Source organism: Indicator indicator, chromosome 11 (assembly GCF_027791375.1).
Source record: "Indicator indicator isolate 239-I01 chromosome 11, UM_Iind_1.1, whole genome shotgun sequence".
Taxonomy (NCBI): Eukaryota; Metazoa; Chordata; class Aves; order Piciformes; family Indicatoridae; genus Indicator; species Indicator indicator.
In genome coordinates, this window is record NC_072020.1 from 29,825,660 (window position 1) to 29,846,636 (window position 20,977).

General features: G+C 40.3%; 1 protein-coding gene across 1 annotated transcript; it reads right to left on the minus strand.

Moving 5' to 3' along the window:
• Positions 1-370: 370 nt before the first annotated feature.
• On the minus strand, positions 371-13,901 carry DAZL (deleted in azoospermia like). Its single transcript, XM_054384842.1, has 12 exons — positions 13,717-13,901; positions 12,419-12,548; positions 11,412-11,546; positions 11,068-11,159; positions 10,510-10,561; positions 7,065-7,131; positions 6,651-6,784; positions 4,667-4,744; positions 4,280-4,330; positions 1,946-2,050; positions 1,098-1,196; positions 371-424 (listed from the first exon to the last, which is right to left on the minus strand). Exons 1-12 carry the CDS (start codon positions 13,899-13,901, stop codon positions 371-373), a joined length of 1,182 nt encoding a protein of 393 aa, XP_054240817.1.
• Positions 13,902-20,977: the final 7,076 nt, after the last annotated feature.

The window sequence follows — 20,977 nt, forward strand, 5'->3', positions numbered from 1 at the left end:
AAGAGAACTGGTCAGTATTAGTCACATAAACTGTGGTTTAAGAAAAACAAAGTGTACCATGCAAACTGTACTTTAAAGTTAAGAAAATCTGCATGCACCAAACAAACCGAGAACGTTTTTCCCATACAAACTTTTTACCCTTCCAGTTAGTTATCACAGGAAGCATGCAAACAAAACCTGGAACTCTGTCAACTCTTACAACTTTTAAGCTTCAACTAATCAAACAAGATTAACTGCGTTCAAACAGGCAGAACAGGAACACAAACTTCAACTTGAAGCAACTTTTTGAAAAAGGTTATACTGCACACGTTGCCAAACTGAACTGTAGTAACATCAAGTTAATGAACTCAAGATACTTTGTCTTTGCTGATCAAACACTTTTGAGTACTGCTCTTCCTTTTCTGAAGTGATGCACCTTCCTCTCCTGGAATGAGGTAAGAAAACAGACAGGAAAAACGTTTTCTAAATCAATAGAATACAGCAACTAAGTTTCACCAAAAAGTATCTCAAGACCTTCTGTATTCTATTCACCCCACTAAGAAACTAATAAACATGGCTTCTGTATTTCTGCTTCAAAGTACATGTGTCCAGTCATGTGTCTGTCCTCTTTAAAGGAAGCAAAGTCTTAAACACAGCATTAATAGCAAACAGAAATTACCCACCACAGAGTGTCATCAGAAATTCCAGCTCTACCATGACTGAACACACAGCTAAAAATCTGACAACCAGATACAGTGAGTACTTCAGTGGCATAAAGACTACAAAGGCTCAAACTCAAATATCCCCAATCCAAACTAGGGAGTAACTCACTACCCTTTCAGCAGTCAATCTGCCAGTCTTACACTCAGTTTGAGTTGACTGTTCAGCAATTTTTTATGCAAGCTTGATTAAATCCTCTAAGTCTCATTTCAGCACTTGCTCCAGCATTAAGCAACTGAGAGCCAAACCCATAGGCCTCAGAGTATGTACAAGAAAAAAATTCAAATGGAACTCCAGTTACAAATCCTTTCATCTTTATGGTATACTGCAGGTGACAACTGAATGATAAGTGAAGGTCAGTTGTGTTTTAGGGATTCAATTACACTTCCACTACATACCTTAAAATAGTCTTCTTGGGATACAAAGGTGTTCCTCAGACGGTTCTCAGGATTAAGCAAACAGGATACTACTGTTTGTATACTCCTGTCCACAGACTTCTGAAATACAGTTATAGGTGCATCTACAATGACACTGATTTTCTCAGTTAACCCACTACTAGCCATGTGGGCATGTCACAAGGCTTACTTTGTATTCAGTGCTCTTCTCAACCGCCTTGTATTTCCTGAGCTCTTGTCCCTTCTTTAAAGAAAAGCCCAAGACACCAAAGCCAGCCTTTTCATCTTAGCTCATTATCACCTTTAGATGTTACAACATAACATTTCTGACCAGTAACATGCCAGTTCAGTGCTGGAACAGGCTAACAGATGAAAAATGATGCCACCTTTAGAAAAACCAATTCACAGCCAACGGTCAGCCAAACAAGGATCACCTTCCACAAAAAGAAAGTGAAGGAAATAAAATGTTACCAGTTCAGATGTTTTAAGTTTAAAATTAATCTGCTTAAGATCAGGTAGTGCTACCTAACCTGGTTTTTCAGTCTCTACTCTTTCCTCTGTAAGGCAAAGCCTTGTCATTTAAAAATATTATTGTACTTAATGATGTAAGACCACGTTTTATACAGCCCTCAGCACCATAGACTAGGCCCCAATTTTTTTCCAAAAAAAGGTGTGAGGCTCAAGTTATACACAAAACTCAGATCCAATGAACTGAGCAACTGCTAAAGCAATAATTGTAATCTCATTTTCTAGAATACTGGTCAGAAGCCCTCTTCACCGTAATCTTGACATGCAAACTTCAGTCATAAATCCTATTCCCAGACTTATTAAGGTTTTGAGAAAGCACTTACCTTTTGTGGACAGTTACTAGATGACTGCATAGGCTCTGGAACAGCACATTCTGTCTGTATGAATTCTGGGTCCTCTGCGCAGTGATAGCTTACTGAAGCATAAACCTGTGCAGTTTAAACACCTCACTGTTTCAGTGATACTGGAAAAACATGCACACTTCTGATGTTACTGTTCCTCACCTAGCCATAAGCTGTATCAACTTCACCTGCACAATTCAATGAAAGTTCTTCAAATGGGGGAAATACTCCATACTGATCTACTTTTAGACACTTTGCCTCCTTCTAGAAAGGATCTATCCAAGGAAATGTCTTTTCTCCCCACCAAAATCACTCTTAAATTATCTTTCAAAGGTGTTTACTGAGAATTTGGAACAAGCAGGAGATAAATTCAGAATATTATTCAAAGTCAAATGAAAGAAGGAGAAGCAAGATATCTGCCATCATTGCCCCTCCAAGAAATTGCTTTTCCATACAGAGTCCCTCTCTTATCTGAAACTTCCTTCACACTAATGTAACTGAAGTTTAAGATGTAAAAATGTCTAGAGAAGCTCAAGACATTTCACAGCTTAAAACTCTCCTCCCTTTCCTCTGCATACAGTGCAATGTTGCAACTGGCAAGACAGTGTTGACTTTAATCACATGAAAGAGGCTGATAAAGCAGTTACTCTTCATAAAGATCCTTCCAGAGAGGATTGGAAGCTTTCACCGCCCATTTCACCAGGATCTCAAAGGCAAGGTTATGCAATCTCACTTTTCAGGGGCAAAACATTGTGTTTTTCCTCAAAGTAGTCAATATTTGCCCAGACATGGCAATAGTTTTCAATTTCTTGCAAGATCATTTTTAAGGATGTAATTTGTGGTCATACACAGCAACTACAAGCTATACCATCTGATACCCCCAAAAGCCCTTCAACACCAAAACTCTGATTTCAAGCTGACAGTATCAGGAGACAGGGAAGATTAGTGTTAGACTACTCCTTTCTGAGCAGCATCCCTAACCATCAAATGGGTATCATATCTGACCTCATTAGAACAGGGGCATTCCATTTATGAATGGAAATCGTGATTACCCACCAGATGAATAGGTAGGTACAAAACCACAGACTGAAGGATGAAGTTTCCTATCTTCTTACACACTTGTCCTCTTTTGAGTCTGTCAAGGCTGATACTGAAACTTGCATAACTGAGATAGCTTTTTACAAAAAGCTGTCTGCTCACATAACCAGATTTTAAATGTCCACTGAAAACTACCATGCACATCTACTCCAAAAAAGTTTTTGGCTTGCCACAATGTTAAGTAATATACTTATGCTCATGCAAAATTATTTCAAGCACAAGAGGGTAATCAGTATTTTGGAGACTTTCAAATCTTTTGATTTATGTTTCTGTACCCCTTAAAGGCAATTTTCACTAACAGTAATATTGACTTCTAACAAAGAGACTGCTTTCTTGCTAAGAAGCTGAAAGCAAAACTTAAACCATGACTGAAGCAAGCAGACAAAACTGTTCTTCTAGTATGACCCAAGACAGAAATTGTCAGATGCATGGAGGCAGCAACATATGTGTGCCCAAAGTTCCGTGTTTTTTTTTTGTTTTCCACATATTCTACAGACATCTGCTGGGAATTAGCTTGAATGGATAACATTTAGAAGACAACTAAAGAATTGCAGCCTTTAAGCACTTAACAGAAATTGTAATCGAATACAGGATTATACCAAAAGAACACAAGGATGTCCAAGACTCGGGTTTAAGTTCCAAGACCCCTGAAGAAATACAGCACATTTTTTTCTCTTCTGAAAAGGTCACATGTGTGAAGACACACAAAACAAGTTATTCCTTTAGAAGCCATGAGTGACATCTACAGTCTGTAGCAGCCTGGCCAATTATTTTTAAAATCTGTTGAAAGGAGCTGAAAAAATTACCAGTATTTACAAAGCAGACTACTTTCAGGGGTTTTATATTACAAGAAAATCTCAGCAATAAGCAATATCATACAGATCTTGTAAATCAGAATCATGCACAAGATTGCCAATTATTTTTCCTCCAACCTTTCATAAAAAAAATAACCTGTTCAGGTTAAAATTCAGGATTCTGTGAGCAGAATGTTTGGAGTAACACTGTGAAGCAGGTAGTTCTGTTCTGCCAGGCAGCTCCTAAAAAAATATCCTGCCAGTAGGAAATGCTAAACAATTTCCTATTCTGTCAACAGCCAGATTCATACAGACCAGATTACATACAGTTTCAGTCAGCAAACAACATTTTAAGGACCAAGCTGTCAAAAGAGTGTGCTAATTGAGAAGGCAAAGTTCCAGAAGTTAAACTCTGCAGACTTACCGGAGGCATGACATAGTTTCTTTGCTCCCCAGCAACCCATTGGGGTTGAACCTTAAACAAGAATTGGAGAAAAAAAAAAAGCTTTTATTCATTCATTTCCAACATAGGCAATTGTTCTTTAAGATCCACCATTCACAACATTTCATGCAGATTTTTTCATGAAACATTTTATAGCCTGCGTAGTAAAGCATCTCAGACACACCTCAGTGTTTAGTACAAGGTCATCCTTAACACAAATTAAGCTACCTTCTTTCTCTTCTCATTCCAGGTTTTTAAAGAAAAAAAATATCCAGGATTTCTGCAGTACAGAACCCCTATTAACACTATCCATTCTATTCAAGTTTGTCAGGTATTAAACAGCCTTCCTGCTACTGAAGAGTTGCATACCTGATAGCTGTAGGCTGGCTGGTATCCCACAGGAACTTGCTGCTGTATCAATAAAGCTGGTGAACTGTATGGGTATGTCTGCAAGCACAGATTTTTTTTTGCTTTTAAGGCAAGTTTGAAGCAAGTTAAACATATATTTGTAAAGGTATTTATGAAGCCAGGAGCACATTCTTAGTATATAGACACATTGTTACTTCAATTCCTGTTTCAGACTAGCTTTGTTATTTAAAAAGCAAGCCTTATGATTTCCTTTGGGGCTTCAGCAAGTCAGGCACTAAAAATTCTCTTGAAAGTTGGGTTCTGAAGTGTATTAAACATCTAAAAACCCCACACTTGCTTGTAACAGTGTGAACTTAAGTCATTTCAGAAGTGCAACTCATCCGATAAACATTCTAAAGTAGACCTGAGGTCAACTACCATGAAATAAGGGACTGAGGATCAGTTCCTTGGAGCCAAAGGCAAGCTAAGTAAATCAGGTGATTTCCCATCATTTCTTCATTCCAAGCATTTTGACACAGTATTAACCTGGAATGACCTCATCTTCTTCAGAGAATAAAAGGGACTTTCTAGCACGTAAGAGAACAGTTCTTTCTACACTATTTCACTTTCTGAATGAACTTAAGAGAATCAGAAGTACTATCAAGCTCTGTCTTAGAAAAAAGCATTTCTGGGAGTCACTACAGCTTGCTCAGCTTCATTTGCTTATGAAAATACATATAACAACTCATTTGCAATTAATATTGCCCTACAATATGGAGTTAGTACAGGAAGAGACTATAATCTGAAAAGCCTTCTAGTCACAGTACAGGACTTGTAGCCAGGCCAGAAATACCCTGCCTACACCTCAGTAAGAATGCTTATCTGAAGTACCAACAAAGTGATGTCCTGTAGACATAGAATCATAGAATTGTTAGGGTTGGAAGGGACCCTCAAGGATCTTTTCGTTCCAACCTCCCTGCCATAAGCAGGGACATCTCACACTACATCAGATTGCCCAGAGCCACATCCAGCCTGGCCTTAAAAACCTCCAGGGTTGAGGCTTCCACTGAACCACCCCAACTCTCTCAGTCTGTTCTCATAGGAGAGGTGCTCCAGCCCTCTGATCATGATCATCCTCATGGTCCTTCTCTGGACAAATTCCAGCATATCCAGATCCTTTCTGTAATAGGGGCACCAGAACTGGATGCAGTACTCCAGGTGGAGTCTCACCAGAACAGAATAGAGGGGAAGAGTCACCTCCCTCGACCTGCTGGCTATGCTTCTCTTGATGCAGCTTAGGATGTTACTGGCTTTCTGGGCTGCAAGTGCACACTGGTGGCTCATGCTGAGCTTATCCACCAGCACCCCCCCAAGGCCTTTTCTTTAGGGCTGCTCTCAAGCCAGTCACTGCCTAGCCTATATTGGTGCTTGGGATTATCTCAACCCAGATGCACTGGTCACAGCTGTTCACAGCAGATGTTGCAAGTGTTTTCTTACAACGACACAACATCAGTTCACATATAAGAATCTGTTCAGGTAGAAGGAAATACACACACACCCCCCCCACCCCGAGATGCCACAGCCCACTTGTGGTTTAAAAAAAAAACAAACATTATGAAGTTTCTGGTTTATTCTGAGGCTGGGCAGCAGTATATTAGCTATCCAGATACATTTGTTTTGTGAAGTGCTTTTGTGACAAGTAGAAAGATTACTTAAATTACATTAATTAAATCATAGCTTCACTTTCAAAAGTTTCCTCAGTCTCAAAATAGAAAGTCTCCCCCTATGTCTTGTTTTATAAAGAGATCACATAATTGAACAGTCTTGTCAAGGTTGCTAACACTCTTGAAGCGCTCTGAGGTTGAGCACTTGTTGGGGAAGGCAAAGGAAAACAAGAAGGTATGGTCAAGACTGGAATCTCAGTACATACTCCTGAAGTTCTATGTGCTTGCACCTTCAAAACTATGGGATTATGATTCAAAATCAGTGGCATGAACAGCCTTACCTGAACATACTGTGTTACTGGGCTCATTACAGCTGGAGGCTGCACGTACGTCTCCGTATTTTGGTTACTCCACACAGTATGGAATTGCGGTGCAGGAGGATTGAAGACTACCGGTTTGGGATGAACATAAGAACCTTGTTTAAAGTGAAAAAAGGCATTAAGATATTTTCACATTTCTTTCTTTAGCAATATCAATTCCAGCTGCAAACAGTCTTGAAGTTTTGACTCTTGAATTAACTTGCTATTAACTGTACTGTGCTACTGACTTGAGTTTTATTTTTGAAACTCAATCAAAATTCATAACTGAAGTTTAACTTCATCATACATCAGAGAAAAGATCTGCAGGGATGTTCAAGTACAATTAGGAAACCTCAAACACTTAATATGAAGAAATTTTTTGACATATACACTTACAAAAGTTCTGTTGCTTTCTAATCGCTGGCCCCAGTTTCAGCTTTTTGCCATGGAAGTTGATTTGCGACTGCAAGACAGGATATTGTGTAAGCTGAGGAACCAGTGAGGTCTGCAGGTGGCTTGATCTCAAAGTGACTTGACTATGCTTACACACCACAGTATCATCACCTCACATACAGGCTTAAGAGCTTCCATTCTCCTCTCCCACCTCAATGCCTTGTACCTTTCACCTTTAATTGCCTGCAGTGCTCTCAGGACACCAATTTTACTTACCAATGCCTCAAACCTGTTTATTACACAACTCGCCTTAACAGCAACATACTCTAGTAGTTTTCAACTAGGTATACATGACTGTCAGCCTTCTGGTTTTATACACACACTATTTTTATCCCAGTCAGGATCCTAACAGAGTGACCACAGCCTAGGGTCCCTTGAGACTTCATAGCCACTTACTTTCCACAAATTTCCTAACATGCTTTATGTAACACATTAGAAACTGTCCACCTAGTATTAAAGGAAATGGAAGGCTGTCTAAGCACTACTGTTTACCTGCATGTTACTGTGTTCTGTCCAAAGCAGCATTCACATGCCTTCCTTCAGAACATCCAAACATGCTCATATTCACAATTTTTTGACCAAAGCTTCTATGCAGTACATAGACTAATCAAGAAAGTGCAAAACTGAAACATGGCCCATCTGTTCCTCAAATAGCCAAACCATAAACACAAGGATCTTGAAAGACTTTCCAAAAAAAAAAAAAGTGGAAGCACTCCTCAGTAGTCAGCAAATGCTTGACAGATGTAGTTTCTCATGCAGCACGTTTTGCTGAAATGTTAGTTCACACAAAAGGCAGGACTTCAGGCTCAGTGATCAGTAACTGAGTATTGCTTTGCCAGCACAGCACCTGAAGCCATAACATAGCATTGGAAGAATTTCACACAGCACTCCCTCCCTGCAGAAGTTTTTTCTACGTTCTTCAGTGAAACTGCTTCATCTGAAAACTAGAAGAGCACTTGCTGATAGATGTAGGCTGAAATGGCACCACAACCACCTTACACTGCAAGGTCTTTTAGGACTGACTATAGAAGAAGGCCTGTAAAACTTTTTTCTTTACAAGATGACAGTTTAAGTCTGAACTTCACACAACTCCCAAGAGAATTCACCTTTGCATCTGATCCCACATTCTCTGCCAAGACAGTGACAAGAAACTCGTTTACTTATCAATGAAGATGTGCATAGCACAGATGACAAGCTACAATAAGTATTCTGCTGCAGTTCAGAGGGCTGAGATTGAGGTTCACAAATGCTTTACACATGGAAGTGAAAGACTTGTTCTAACCCAATTTACACAATTCAGTACCAAGTATTAGGATCAGCCATAGATGCAGATACAGTATCTAGAGTCTCTGTCTCATGCACCACTAAGAACTTGCCTACTTCAGAAGAAAGTATGCAGCTTTCAATTTTGACACTTCACCAAGCTTTTTCCTTCTATTTCTGCCAAAGTGCTTAGTACAGATAACAGCAAATTCATTGATGATTGTAAAAACAAGCAGAAAAATGGCACTATAAAAGAAATCTTACTCAATCACCTTCTCACACTGATAAAAAAGAAATAAAGCAATGTGGTAGAAAAAAGGTGAAATATCTTGACTGATTTAACATGTGTAGGGGTTGGCTGGGTTTTTTTGGGGTTTGTTTTTTCTTTTAGTGATCCTGCAATCCTGTTGTGCCCAGAACCACATAACTGCCTTTCCCACCTGAGCAACAAGAGCCCTTGAAAGAGAAGCATACTCTCAAAGCAGAAAGTACCTTTCTATTCTGAACTGCAAACAGACTCACACTGGACCAGAGTGCAGTTACAAATTAAATCTGAGCTAAATCAGAAGGAAAAACTCTTCCAAGATGGACAAAGCTAGAGCTAGGCAGATAAACACAGGCATAAAGAGCAATTCGTGGAGAGGCTGAGTCTTGTCCACTTACATGTAACACTGTGAGCACTCAACACAGGCAATGCCTGAAATGGTTTAGTGAGGTGCTGTCTCCTTATGACTTGAGCTCTAAAATGCAGATGTTAATATTTTCCCTTTTCCATCCCCTGCAGAAAACAGCCTCTTAAGATAATTTCTATCTGGACACAGTTCCTGACAAGGCAGTAATTTGTACTGGAAAGGAAAAAAGACATATACCTCTGGGTCTTCCAACACCTCTGCTCTGCAAAGTCATATCAGTGAGTACTATATTAATAGAGGTAGGATGAGGGATTTCAGTTTTGAAGAAATGCACAGTAAAATGAATGTAGCTCAAATAATGCTACTCAAGAGGGCTCTACAGAGACTGTTGCTTCAAAGCAAGTATTCCACACTGATCAAGTACAATAAACGTAACCCACAATGAGGAAAAAAGAAAACAAAAAGACATTCTCAAGTGTCTTGCTTGTTACAGAAGTATTTTTGTCAGCATACCATGAGAGTTAAAAGAACAGTAAGCTTCTGAAGTCTTTTGACAATAATACAAAAATCTCCTGTTGAAGTTTCACTGCTCTCCACTTTGCTCAAATGTTTTCTTCCCCCTAAAGGAGCTGGACAGCCAGCGAACACATCCAAACATGACAGAGCACTAAGTCCGTGCCTGGCACATTTATCTGGGTTTGTGTTTCAGCTCTACTTTCCTATCCAAGAGCTTCAGAAGCAGATGAGAAGCTGTTCATCATTCAGACACTTGGGAGATTTTGAGGCAAAAACTTGAGAGGGAAATACCTCAACACATGTTAATTTATAATGTTTTGGGAAAAAAGAAAAACAGCTTTATCAATGCTTTGTGACCTGCTGTAGAACCAAGTAACAGATATGGTTGTAAGCAGTGAGATTTAAAATCTCACCAATACTTAACTCTAAGACCACAAGGACCCTTTCATCTCCTGTGTGAACTATGGAAAAATTGTGTGACAGGTAAACAGTTGCATCTTCTGGCTGAGGAAGCTTTAAAAAACAACATATTTGTGTCCCAGGTAACATCCAAACACATGAATACCACAAGAGGAAAAAAAAAGGAACAGGAACTGCTTAGACAGAAGTAAAAAACTCCTGCTACTCTCCTTGTTACTCTTATTCCCTATTGTAATGCTAACAGGTCTATGTAAGCACACAAAGGTTCTATGACAATCACCCAGTACAGAAAGCCAGCAGCCAAAAAGAGAGGCAAAAAACACATGAGCTTCAAGCACATAAGTGAATGAGTATGACTAGAAATAAAATGACAAGAAACATTCAAGCACAGCAAGGCTAAAACTGATTTTGTATTTTGAAGTAAATTTACAAAGACTCTACCACCAGTTTATTTTTGGTCAGCCCTACATTTCCCAATTTCCTACATGGAGTACACGTGGTGTCCCCTAAACATGTCTCTCGTTAACTTCTTCAGGTAATTTAGACAAAGAACTTACTTCTACTATTTTTTGAACATCCACATTTTCCACAAAAGATACAAATCCATACCTGAAAAGGAAAATAAAAACCAGATTATTTAATAATCAGATTGATTTGTTTGTTAGCTACATTTTGAACAAGACCAGTTAACAGCATCTATGCCAGGTGCATTATATTGCATTATATAGTTTAAAATTCATCATGAAAGTTTACTGCTAGTAGCATGTGCTACTGGGCTAGATGAAAGTAACTAAATGCCAGATTCTAGAATAACATTTAATAGATGCAAGCATTAAACAAATTTCAAGCTTCGTTCCTACTCATTAAGTGGCAAACCCCCTCTTTTCCTGAAAAAATACACTGAAAGCAGAATAATTGGGCTATTCTTGATTAAGATGATACAAATTTAAGTGGCAATCTAGATTCAGAGGTTTCACAATGTTAATTGACCAGAACAGAAAACAGCAGCTACTGTTAAGGCTTAATCATGTCAAGCTAAGTAGCTGCTCATATAGTCTGTGACAGAATAACATCCACATAAGCACCAACTTAAAAACAACTCAAGGTCTACTTACCCTTTGGAAACACCAGTTCTGTCAGTGATTACTTTCACCTCTTTCACAGTACCATATCTTTCAAAGAAACTTCGAATTTCTGCTTCATTCATCTAGAAGAAACAAACTTCTTCACACACATTCAACTGTTTACAACTGACTTAAAATAACCAGTACTACATTTCCAATCCATCTTTTACTGCTGTAAGAACTAAAGTCACCTTTTCCAAAATTCTCATGACACGGCAACACTTTAAGATTAGTAAAGGCAAACAAACATAAAACCCCCCAGCAGTTAAACTCCCATTTCCTTCCCACTGAAGTGGTCCTATAGCTATCTTAAACAATTAAAAATACATACATACCCTTATATCAATTCCACCAACAAAGACTGTGTTCGGCATGATTTTTCCTTCTGGTAAAACATACCCTTGACTGGTTGTTGTCAAATGGGTATTGTCCTCCGAGACACCTGCACACTGGGCCTCCACACTTGTAGACTGAAAAATTTAAACAATAAATATTTCAGTCAAATTATTATAGCATGTTTTCAGACACTAAAATGCCTACATCTTTCTATAGAGGAAAATGAGCTTCAGTAGTACCTTTTCAATTCCTTGAAAGGAAGTACATGCTGCAAATAGACCACTCATTGGAAAAAAAGGTTGAATTATGTTAAGACATTTCAAAAAATTAAATCTAGACTTAACCTAAGTAGCCCTTACTACATGAAGTTTCATGACCAGTGTTACTACTACAATACATAGTGAAAACACCACAATAATTAAATTCAGAAGTTTACTAAACTCCTTTAAGATGTAAGCAAGAAATTAAAGTTCTTTGAAAATACAATTTACTGTAAATTGAATATCCAACAGAACACATTCCAAGCTTTCAATACTTGAGATGTGAGTTAGCTTACATACAAATGGCCTTAGAGCACAGGTAACAAGTCAGCTTTAAGAAATTAGATCAGGTCTTGATGGAATATTCATGCTATTCATTTTCTCAGGAAAAATATGTCAGTTTAACTACAACAGGCATACAAAGGACTACAAACTTGCTTCTGAGTTGTTTGCATTAAATTAAGATCTCGCTGAACTTCCACTATTCCACAGTAATAAGAACTGTGTAGTAGAACATTTCTGCTGTAAACAGAAAAGGGGAAGATCTCCTCCTTCCCTCCTATTACATTACAGCCACTCTTCACATGACTGTGCAAGTAAATAAATCCTACAATTTACCAGAGAAAAATCTTGTAGTCCTTGTCAAAATCATCACCTCCTGATCCAAGCTCATTCTGCAGCCACAAACACTTGTGCTGGCATAAAAAACACAAGGGTAAAAGTGAAGCAAGTGGCAATGGGGACACCACTTCTTCGGCTGCACACCCGCTAAGGGGCATTTGAACTGAAAATGGAAACTGCAACTCCATAGCAACCTTGCGCTGATCACACTTAGCTTCGACTTCTTTCTTTTTGGATGTGTTACAGTGAACCAGGCTAGAAGAAAAACACTCACTTTGCTGTGCAAATTCTCTGGCAACCCAGAGCAGGAAACTACTCACAGCAGAAGCACCCAGCTAGTGCCAGAACAAGTAAAAGAAGTGGGTAGGCAAACATATACTGCCTGTACACAAGGCTGCAATGGAAGTGCAGTATTCTGCAGTTGATTAAGCAGCTACCTTGAAATTACAGCATCAGCTGAAATAACCCAACCCTTCAAAAATGACCTAAGTGAAGGTGCTTTGTCTAGCCATCACATGTAACATCTTTGAAATTCAAGTTTCTCTAGGTCAGACAATTTGGGCTTATTCAAAGTTTATCAGCTTACAGAAATTAACAAGGCTTTTTCCCTTCTCTCATCACAAGGGAAATTTAACCAGCTTGCTCTCTGCATTAGTCCAGTAAGAATCAACTTGAAGTTGATACCAGAACGTTGGTTTAACCTCTTGATTAGTCAAAACTTTTGGCCGGGGGAAAAAAAAAAAAAGAAGTGGAAAAGGCCTGCCATTAGGACCAGGTGGTGGAAACACCTAGCTACCCAAGCAAGTCACAAGCATCAGTCTTCTGCACATCTAGGGGAGGAAAAACCTTTTCTTCTGGCCACAGAAGTACGAGTGCGTGATTCCTTGGCCTTCTCCCCGTCCTTCCCTAACCTCAGATGCTCTTTGTTTAAAACAAGCATTGAACATTTTCGGGTTTTAATTTAAAACCTCGGACAGGTGCGCTGCTGGGCAGAGTTTCTGGGCGCAGGAGCCGGTTACCATGACAGCGCAGCACCTACCGACAGAACATGGCTGCCGGGGAGATCTTCCCGCTGGGCAGCAGGTGGAGCTATCAGGCAACTACTCGGGTACGCTCGCATGGCAACAGCGGCTAATTAATGCCTAACTTTTGTAAAAGCGTTAACTTTTTTCTTTTTAAGGCTTAGCCTTTTTTGAAAAACGCCCTACTTTTATATTAGTTTTGTGGTGTCTGGGATACACTCGTAAATTCCATCTTTCAAATAAAAATTCTTGAAGAAGAGCAACTTGCACGTCGGAGAAGAGCAACGTGCGAGTGCAGGCAGTAAAACTCTCCCTGGCCAAGTTAAGTCCACAACGCGCTACGTGAAGCCTCGTTTCTGGCACGTCAAAACAAAACACGGGGAACCTTAGTCAAGCGCTACCTAGCCGCCGGGGCCGCCGCTCCTCCAGGGCTGCAAACCGCAGCGCCGCGGCCGCTCACATCCTGCAGGCTTCGCACCTCGCCTGCCCCGTTACCAGAAATGACGCCGAGGAAGACGGAGATCTGGCGTCTAGGGAAGGACAAAAGGTAGCCGCCCCTCTGAGAGCAACGGCCTAAAATTCCCATCTTAGACGGGGCAAGGGTCCCAACCTAATCCTCACAGCAAGCAGGGATAAGACACCTGGCCGGAGTCAGCCACACCTGCGTGGCCTCGCCCGCCAGGCCATGCGCAGAGCAGAGAGCGCGGCGGTGCGGCACGGTGCCAGATAGCACAAAATGGCTGCTCTCAGCGTGAAACGCATCTGCTGCAAAGCCCTCGCCACACCTCAGCGTCGACAGCTGCGGAGGCCGACACTTAGCCCCATAAGAAGCCCCAGGCTTTTTACTCTATTTGTGACCTTAACTATTCACCTACTTTGAAGATTCTTGGGGTATTAAACATAACTCTCAGGATCCCAACCCTGACACCGCCACACCACTCCGTGCCCGCACTACAACACTACCGCCGCTATGGGGATTCCCCTTCCTTACCCCAAGAGCCTTCTCCTCCTTGGGGAGTACCCCAGCAAGTCACTACAGCCCCCAGCAAAAAGCCGCTCTACCGCTAATCGCTCACCCTCATCCCACTTCCCTCTGTGCTGACCTTCTCCACTCACCATCATCCACCGAAGCTGAAACACTGCCCACACGCTTGAAAAGAAACGATGCCTTTAAAACTAATACGAACGTCTTTGAGAAAACAAACACCGGAGAGGTTTTTTTTTCTTATTTTCTTTTTTTTCCTCTTTTTTCTTTTTTTTTTTTTCTTTTTTTTTTTTTAACTTTTCAATCTGGATGAAAGCGGCCTGTTTTCTTCACGGCTCCTCTCCTTAAGTAGCCCCAAGTGGGAAGGAGGCGGGGAAAGGCCACACCTTGCCCTCTCAGCCGGCACCGGCGCAGTTTAAGGAGGTTTTTGGGGCTATTGACCCCTCCCGCCACTCAGGCGTCAGTTCTTGTGTTGTCTGTGTTTTAGGAGCGTGTGTATAGACAAAAGGGGGAAGCATACCGCGGTTGTTCTCTGAGTTAGGAGATTGGGTGAGACTGTTCTTTGCGGCCTTGTTGAGCTGGGACGTTGCCGTTGAGCAGGTGTGGTAGCAGCAGCTCTTGTCGTAGAATCATAGAATTGTTAAGGTTGGAAGGGATCTCAAGGATCATTTCGTTCCAACCCCCCTGCCATGGGCAGGGACACCTCACGCTAGATTGGATTGCTCAGAGCCACATCCAGCCTGGCCTTAAAAATCTCCAGGGATGAGGCTTCTACCACCTCGCTGTTCTAGTATCTCATCACCCTCATGGTGAAGAATTTCTTCCTAACAGCCAATCTGAATCTACCCATTTCTAGTTTTGCTCCATTCCCCCGAGTCCTATCATTACCTGACACCCTAAGATGTCCCTCAGTCACCTTCTTGCAGGCCCCCTTAAGATACTGCAAGGCGGCAATAAGCTTTCCTCAGAGCCTTCTCTTCTCCAGACCGAATAGCTCCAACTCTCTCAGTCTGTCTCCATAGGCGAGGTTTTTTTGACCAGAACTAGCACTTACTTGGTCTGTCGAGGTCTGAGAGTGGTGTTGGTGTTGAAGAGGCTTTCTTTCACTCTCAGACGAAAGCTGGAACTCTTTGATCGATGTTTGCATGAACCAGTGTTCCATAGCTGTTTCAGCGCAAGCTCTTTTCACCACGTCTCATGGCCTGTCCTGACAACAGACCCCCTGTTCATCAGTCACCCGAGACCTTCCTGGAAAGAAACCTCTCCAGAAGCAGTTCTAGTTCTACAGTAAGAAGATGCTTGAACTTTGTTTTTTGTTTGTTTGTTTTGATTTCATTAGTTCTAAATAGTTTTTCACCGCTGGTATCAAATGTTAAGAACAAGGGCTGATGTTTGAGAGTTTCAAAGAGAGGGGAAATTCATGGAAATAACTTTCCATAAAGACCAAGGGAACCTCACCAAAATCAACCTCTGACTGGCAGAGCTTAGTAAGATTTTTGTTTATGTGGTGGTGTTGTTATTGTTGTTCTTTTTTAATAGCAAATGCATAAGAAATAGACTCGTTCAGGATGAAAAATGAAAATACAAGGCTGAACTGTCAAACTGATGTGTATATAACATGCAAGCTTTTTTTTCCTATGAGATTCTATTTCTTCTAATACATACATCTATTTTTAACAATGTACCAAGTGTTCCTCTGATGAAGGGAAAAGTAAATGTATGTTTTAAGTTTAAGGGAAAAATAAATGTGTGTTATAAGGGAAAAAGCAGGTCACCCCTTTTTCAGGTGCTGATATTAATAATCAAAAGTAGACTCCTGTAATAGATATACCTGGACCCAGAGGTGCTTTAGGTAATGGCAATAACAAGGCCTGTTCACAAAATAATGTATTTATGTTAGCTATGGGAAGGATTTTGTAAAAGCTAATGGGGCTGATTATCTAAAGGTGTTATCTAGTGGGGTATTATCTTAAGATAAGCATATAAGAGGGCTTTCATGCAGCTAATGCCCATTTACTTAAATATAAGAGATGCTCTACAATGCTGTGTTGGATCTTTCCAATTCTTATTTAAAATGGCTGAGACCTTGAAAGTGTGGTGCAACAAAGGAGAGAAAATAATATATAATATTTGGTTCAATAAAATGGATTTGACCTTAAGAGTGGCAACATGTTGGTGGCATTGTTAAACAGAAAAAGAGTAATTCTCCTCTTACTAACTCTCGAAAATAAAACTAGTCTTAATAATCCAAGGGAGGTCAGAAGCCACATTCATGGGGAGATGGATAGGCTTTTACCTTCTTTAATTCTTTTTTTATGGGCATAACCAGAAGCATTCTGAAAGATCTCCTCTTTGCTCTTAAGTGGAAGAGAGCTGTCCTGGAAGAGATAATGCATGTGCTGCTCTTCTGGCAAAACTAGGATGATTCCAATGTAAAGCAGAATGATGTAGTTGATATGAAAAAGCAACCCTTACCAAGACATTATTGATTCTAGTTTTGGGAGCTTCAGTGGACTGGGTTTGTGTCAGGAGTGTGTCCTACTTTTTTGTTCACTAAAACGTCTGTTTACTAAAACAAAGGAGAGAGTAATTTATTTTCTGCTTCCAAGACACAAATCACAAAAGGGTTGGAGGGAGTGGAGCAGGAAATCATTGTCTTGGTTTGTTTTATTAATAATGCTACCGTAAGAGTTATGGTTCAATGTCTTTATTTGTTAAATATACTAAGTAGCAGAAGAAGAAACTAATTTTATATTCTGCTATACCATACAGTACTTTTCACTTTAACACACGTCTGCAATAAAATACTGAGAACTGTGCTCTCCTGGAATCTTATGGGTTTAAGTAATCTTGGCACTTTGATGCTATCTCATTGTAATTGTGTTGTTACCATACAGATGGATCAAGGCTTGGCTTTCTGTCTTGCACTGTTCATTTTTTCCCTCCCTTTTAAAAATCAGAGTTACCGGTAAATTAAATTAATTCAGGCAGTGCCTCTGGTTTGGGATCTCTGCAGTGAATGAGGCTTCTGCAAAAAAATCTGATGAAAAATTATCAATCTAATTACAAATACAAGTGGTTACATCTCAAAATTTAGTAGTCAGGATTGCATACTTTAAACATCAGGTGGGATTTAGTCTTCCTAGGTGAAGAACTAAAATTGGATAGCAAGATGATCATGCAGCATTCAAGTTTTAATAACATTTATTGTAACTCTTCTGCAGTTTGGGACCTTTTTCTTGAGAATAATTTGAATATTTCTGTAAAGCTAAGACATCTAAACTTTTTAGGAAATAATGTGAATATGAAAAACATTAAAGAGATAGTCAAGCTATTGGGTTAAGAACAATATGAAGGTTTCTATTTTTAGACAGCTAGTCAAGCTTGGTTAAGAAAGAGATTGAGTTACTAAATAGAATTGAATGTCTGTTTTCCAAGTTTCCTATTTCATACTGAAGAAAGAATGCCACATACATTGCACAGCAAGTTAGTTTTCAGGGACCATGCTGTATCCAGTACCTGGGGGTACTGGGGTACCTGTTCAAGGGGGTATACCATAATGGTGTGATGAACATCTGTATTTAAAAAAGAAAATGGATCATTTGTGACTGCCTTAGTTTCTTCCTCACTCTGTAGAGAGAGGGACACAAATAACTTGTTGTAAGAAGACACAGTGACTTTCTGCATGTGTAAGATTTCACTAACATTGTTTCTGCCCCCCTCCCCCCACCTGCTTCATTTGGATCAAAACCAGAATATTATTCTGAATATTAATCCATTGACTTAATTTTCAGTAGTTCCTCTGGGAACTTATTTTTTTAGTAAATGTGTTATTTTAGAACACTTTAATTAGTCTGATAATAAATTTAAGTCAATACAATAATTCAGTGAAATACAACAGGCAATAATTCAGTGAAAACTTAACACCTAAGCTGTATGTGCTGGAGTTATCCATATGCTAAGACAGGACAATGCCAAAATCATTGTATGAGATTGTTCTGTGATCAATGGCCAGTATCCTAAGGGGGCCTACAAGAAAGCTGGGGAGGGACTTTTTAGGGTGTCAGGACTACAGGAAATGGAGCAAAACTAGAAAAGAGTAGATTCAGATTGGATGTTAGGAAGAAATTCTTCCCCATGAGGGTGGTGAGACAGTGGAACAGGTTGCCCAGGGAGGTGGTAGAAGCCTCATCCCTGGAGGTTTTTAAGGCCAGGCTGGATGTGGCTCTGGGCCACCTGATGTAGTGTGAGGTGTCCCTGCCCATGGCAGGGGGATTGGAACTGGCTGATCCTTGAGGTCCCTTCCAACCCTAACAATTCTGTGATTCTGTGTTATATGTAGCACTACCGATTCATTGGGATAAGCCTTTAGGTATTTAAATTGTGTCTAGTTCATGCACATTTTAACATGAATAACTTCACTACTGTAGGAAAGCTGATACATGCTTTCATTTGTACTGTGGAAGGCGACGTGACTGAAAAAAATTAATATATTGTACAGACATGTAATGTTCTTCATCCAAACATTTTACAAGAATGAAGCTGTAACAGACAACTAGAACAAATGCTGTCTGTCACACAGATTTTACTGTCATCACTTCCTTGCACAGTGTCACTCTCCCATCTGCCCTAGAAGAAAGAGGAGGAGGAGGAAAAGCAGCATCCTTTGATGCTTTTCTATGTAGTCTGGAGTGGGATGCCAGCCTTTGTGGAAACATGCATCCAAGGCTCAGAGAACCCTCTCATCTTTCTGCCTTGGCTCTGATTAAACACATCTTTCGGCCAGCTGTTGGCTTCTGAAAGATTTCAGTGTACTTCTGAGTCTCATGGGTGCTCATGTGGTACATTTGATATTGTGGATAGTTCTTTCTGGAGAAAGACTGAAAATCCCCTTGCAGTTCAGCAGTATGAGGACTCTACAGTGTTTATTTTCTTACACCTCTAAGGCAAATGATACCTTTTTGCTTACACCATTTGTACCCACTCTATTGTGTAAATTTCAACCAAGATCTTAGCAAAGCAGTGACTTCCACAGAGTCTGCACTTTATATTGGATGAACTAAACTCAACAATTTTTTTATAATTTTTTAATTAAAATTATATATTTAAAAAAATAGAACTGTGGGAGGGGTAGTTGGACATTTAAACCTCATCTTAGAAAAGTCCTAATTCGAAATGTTATTTGCAGTATACAGTTGCTTACTTCTGGCCACAGATTAAAAATCACATAGACATTTAGAATCATAGAATTGTTAGGGGTGGAAGGGACCTCAAGGATCATCTAGTTCCAACCCCCCCTGCCATGGGCAGGGACACCTCACACTACATCAGGTTGCCCAGAGCCACATCCAGCCTGGCCTTAAAAACGTCTAGGGATGAGGCTTCCACCACCTCCTTGGGCAACCTGTTCCAGTGTCTCACCACCCTCATGGTGAAAAATGTCTTCTTAACATCCAATCTGGGTCTACCCATTTTTAGTTTTGTTCCATTCCCCTTAGTCCTATCACTGCCTGACACCCTAAAAAGTCCCTCCCCAGCTTTCTTGTAGGCCCCCTTCAGATACTGGAAGGCCATAAGAAGGTTTCCTTGGAGCCTTTTCTTCTCCAGACTGAACAGCCCCAACTTTTTCAGTCTGTCCTCATAGGAGAGGAGCTCCAGCCCTCTGATCATCCTCGTGGCCCATTTGACATGACTAAATAGTGGGCTGCAATCTCACATGCATATCCAGATGGTACACTGGTGTATACAACTGGGAAGCTCTAAAAAAAAATTCAGTACATTGAGTCTGCTTGTATTTTGAATCTTGGGCTAATCTTTCTGATTTGGGCCATTTTTCAGTTATAACTTGAAGTTCATAGAGAGCTTCCATATCATGTGATCTCTTAGATATCTTGGTCCTGAATTCTGGTGGAAAGTTTTGACTATTGCATTGCATTCTGCCTATTGGAGCTATTATTCTCTTCAGTTCAAGCAAACTGCATTCTGCCTTCCCTTAAGTTTCTATTCTATGTGCTGATGCTATGAGGAAGATGGAAAAACGGCTGTGGATTTTTGCTGGTTTTGCTCATGTAAGGGAAGCTGCTTCCTGACACAAATACCTGGCACCGAGTTCTCAGATCCATGCTAACTGCTGCATGTGCAGACAGCAAGTGAGAATCCACACTCGTTTTAGAATCAAAATAGCTGATCCTTACTTAGGGTAAAAGGCCCTATAATGCTGCTTTGAACTCTCTCTGTTTGCCTCATCAGTTCACTGCGGGGTACACCTTCTGTGCTGGAACAAGGATTCAAGACTCTCTTGCTTAGGAAGATGTACCACCTGTCATGCTAGGAGTCACCCCAAACCTTTCCCTAACCACCAAACTGCAGCGTTTGGTATGGTATGAGGTTGCCTGAGTTTATCTGTGGATGCCATTACGATGACGTCTTTCTGACTGAAGTGATGAGGAGAAGGACAATGGATGCTACTGATCACTTGCTGAGCTCGGTATCAGTTATTTACAGTAAACACTGCAGTTCTGGCTTGTGTTCTCCTTTCTTACAGAGTTGAACAGTCCTACTGGGGGATGTTTGAGTTGTCCTTGGTTATTTGAAAGTTGATAGCAGTCTGAGTGAGCTCTTTAGCAGCAATTGACTGGTAACTACAGACCCTTTACAGACACAGTGCTGAATACTTA

Coding starts and splice junctions, on each gene's coding strand:
- DAZL (XM_054384842.1), bottom strand. CDS start 13,901: ATGGGAATTTTAGGCCGTTGCTCTCAGAGGGGCGGCTACCTTTTGTCC. Junction 11,160..11,411: donor TTGGTGGAATTGATATAAGG/GTATGTATGTAT, acceptor TGTTTCTTCTAG/ATGAATGAAGCAGAAATTCG. Junction 2,051..4,279: donor GAAACTATGTCATGCCTCCG/GTAAGTCTGCAG, acceptor TAAACTGCACAG/GTTTATGCTTCAGTAAGCTA.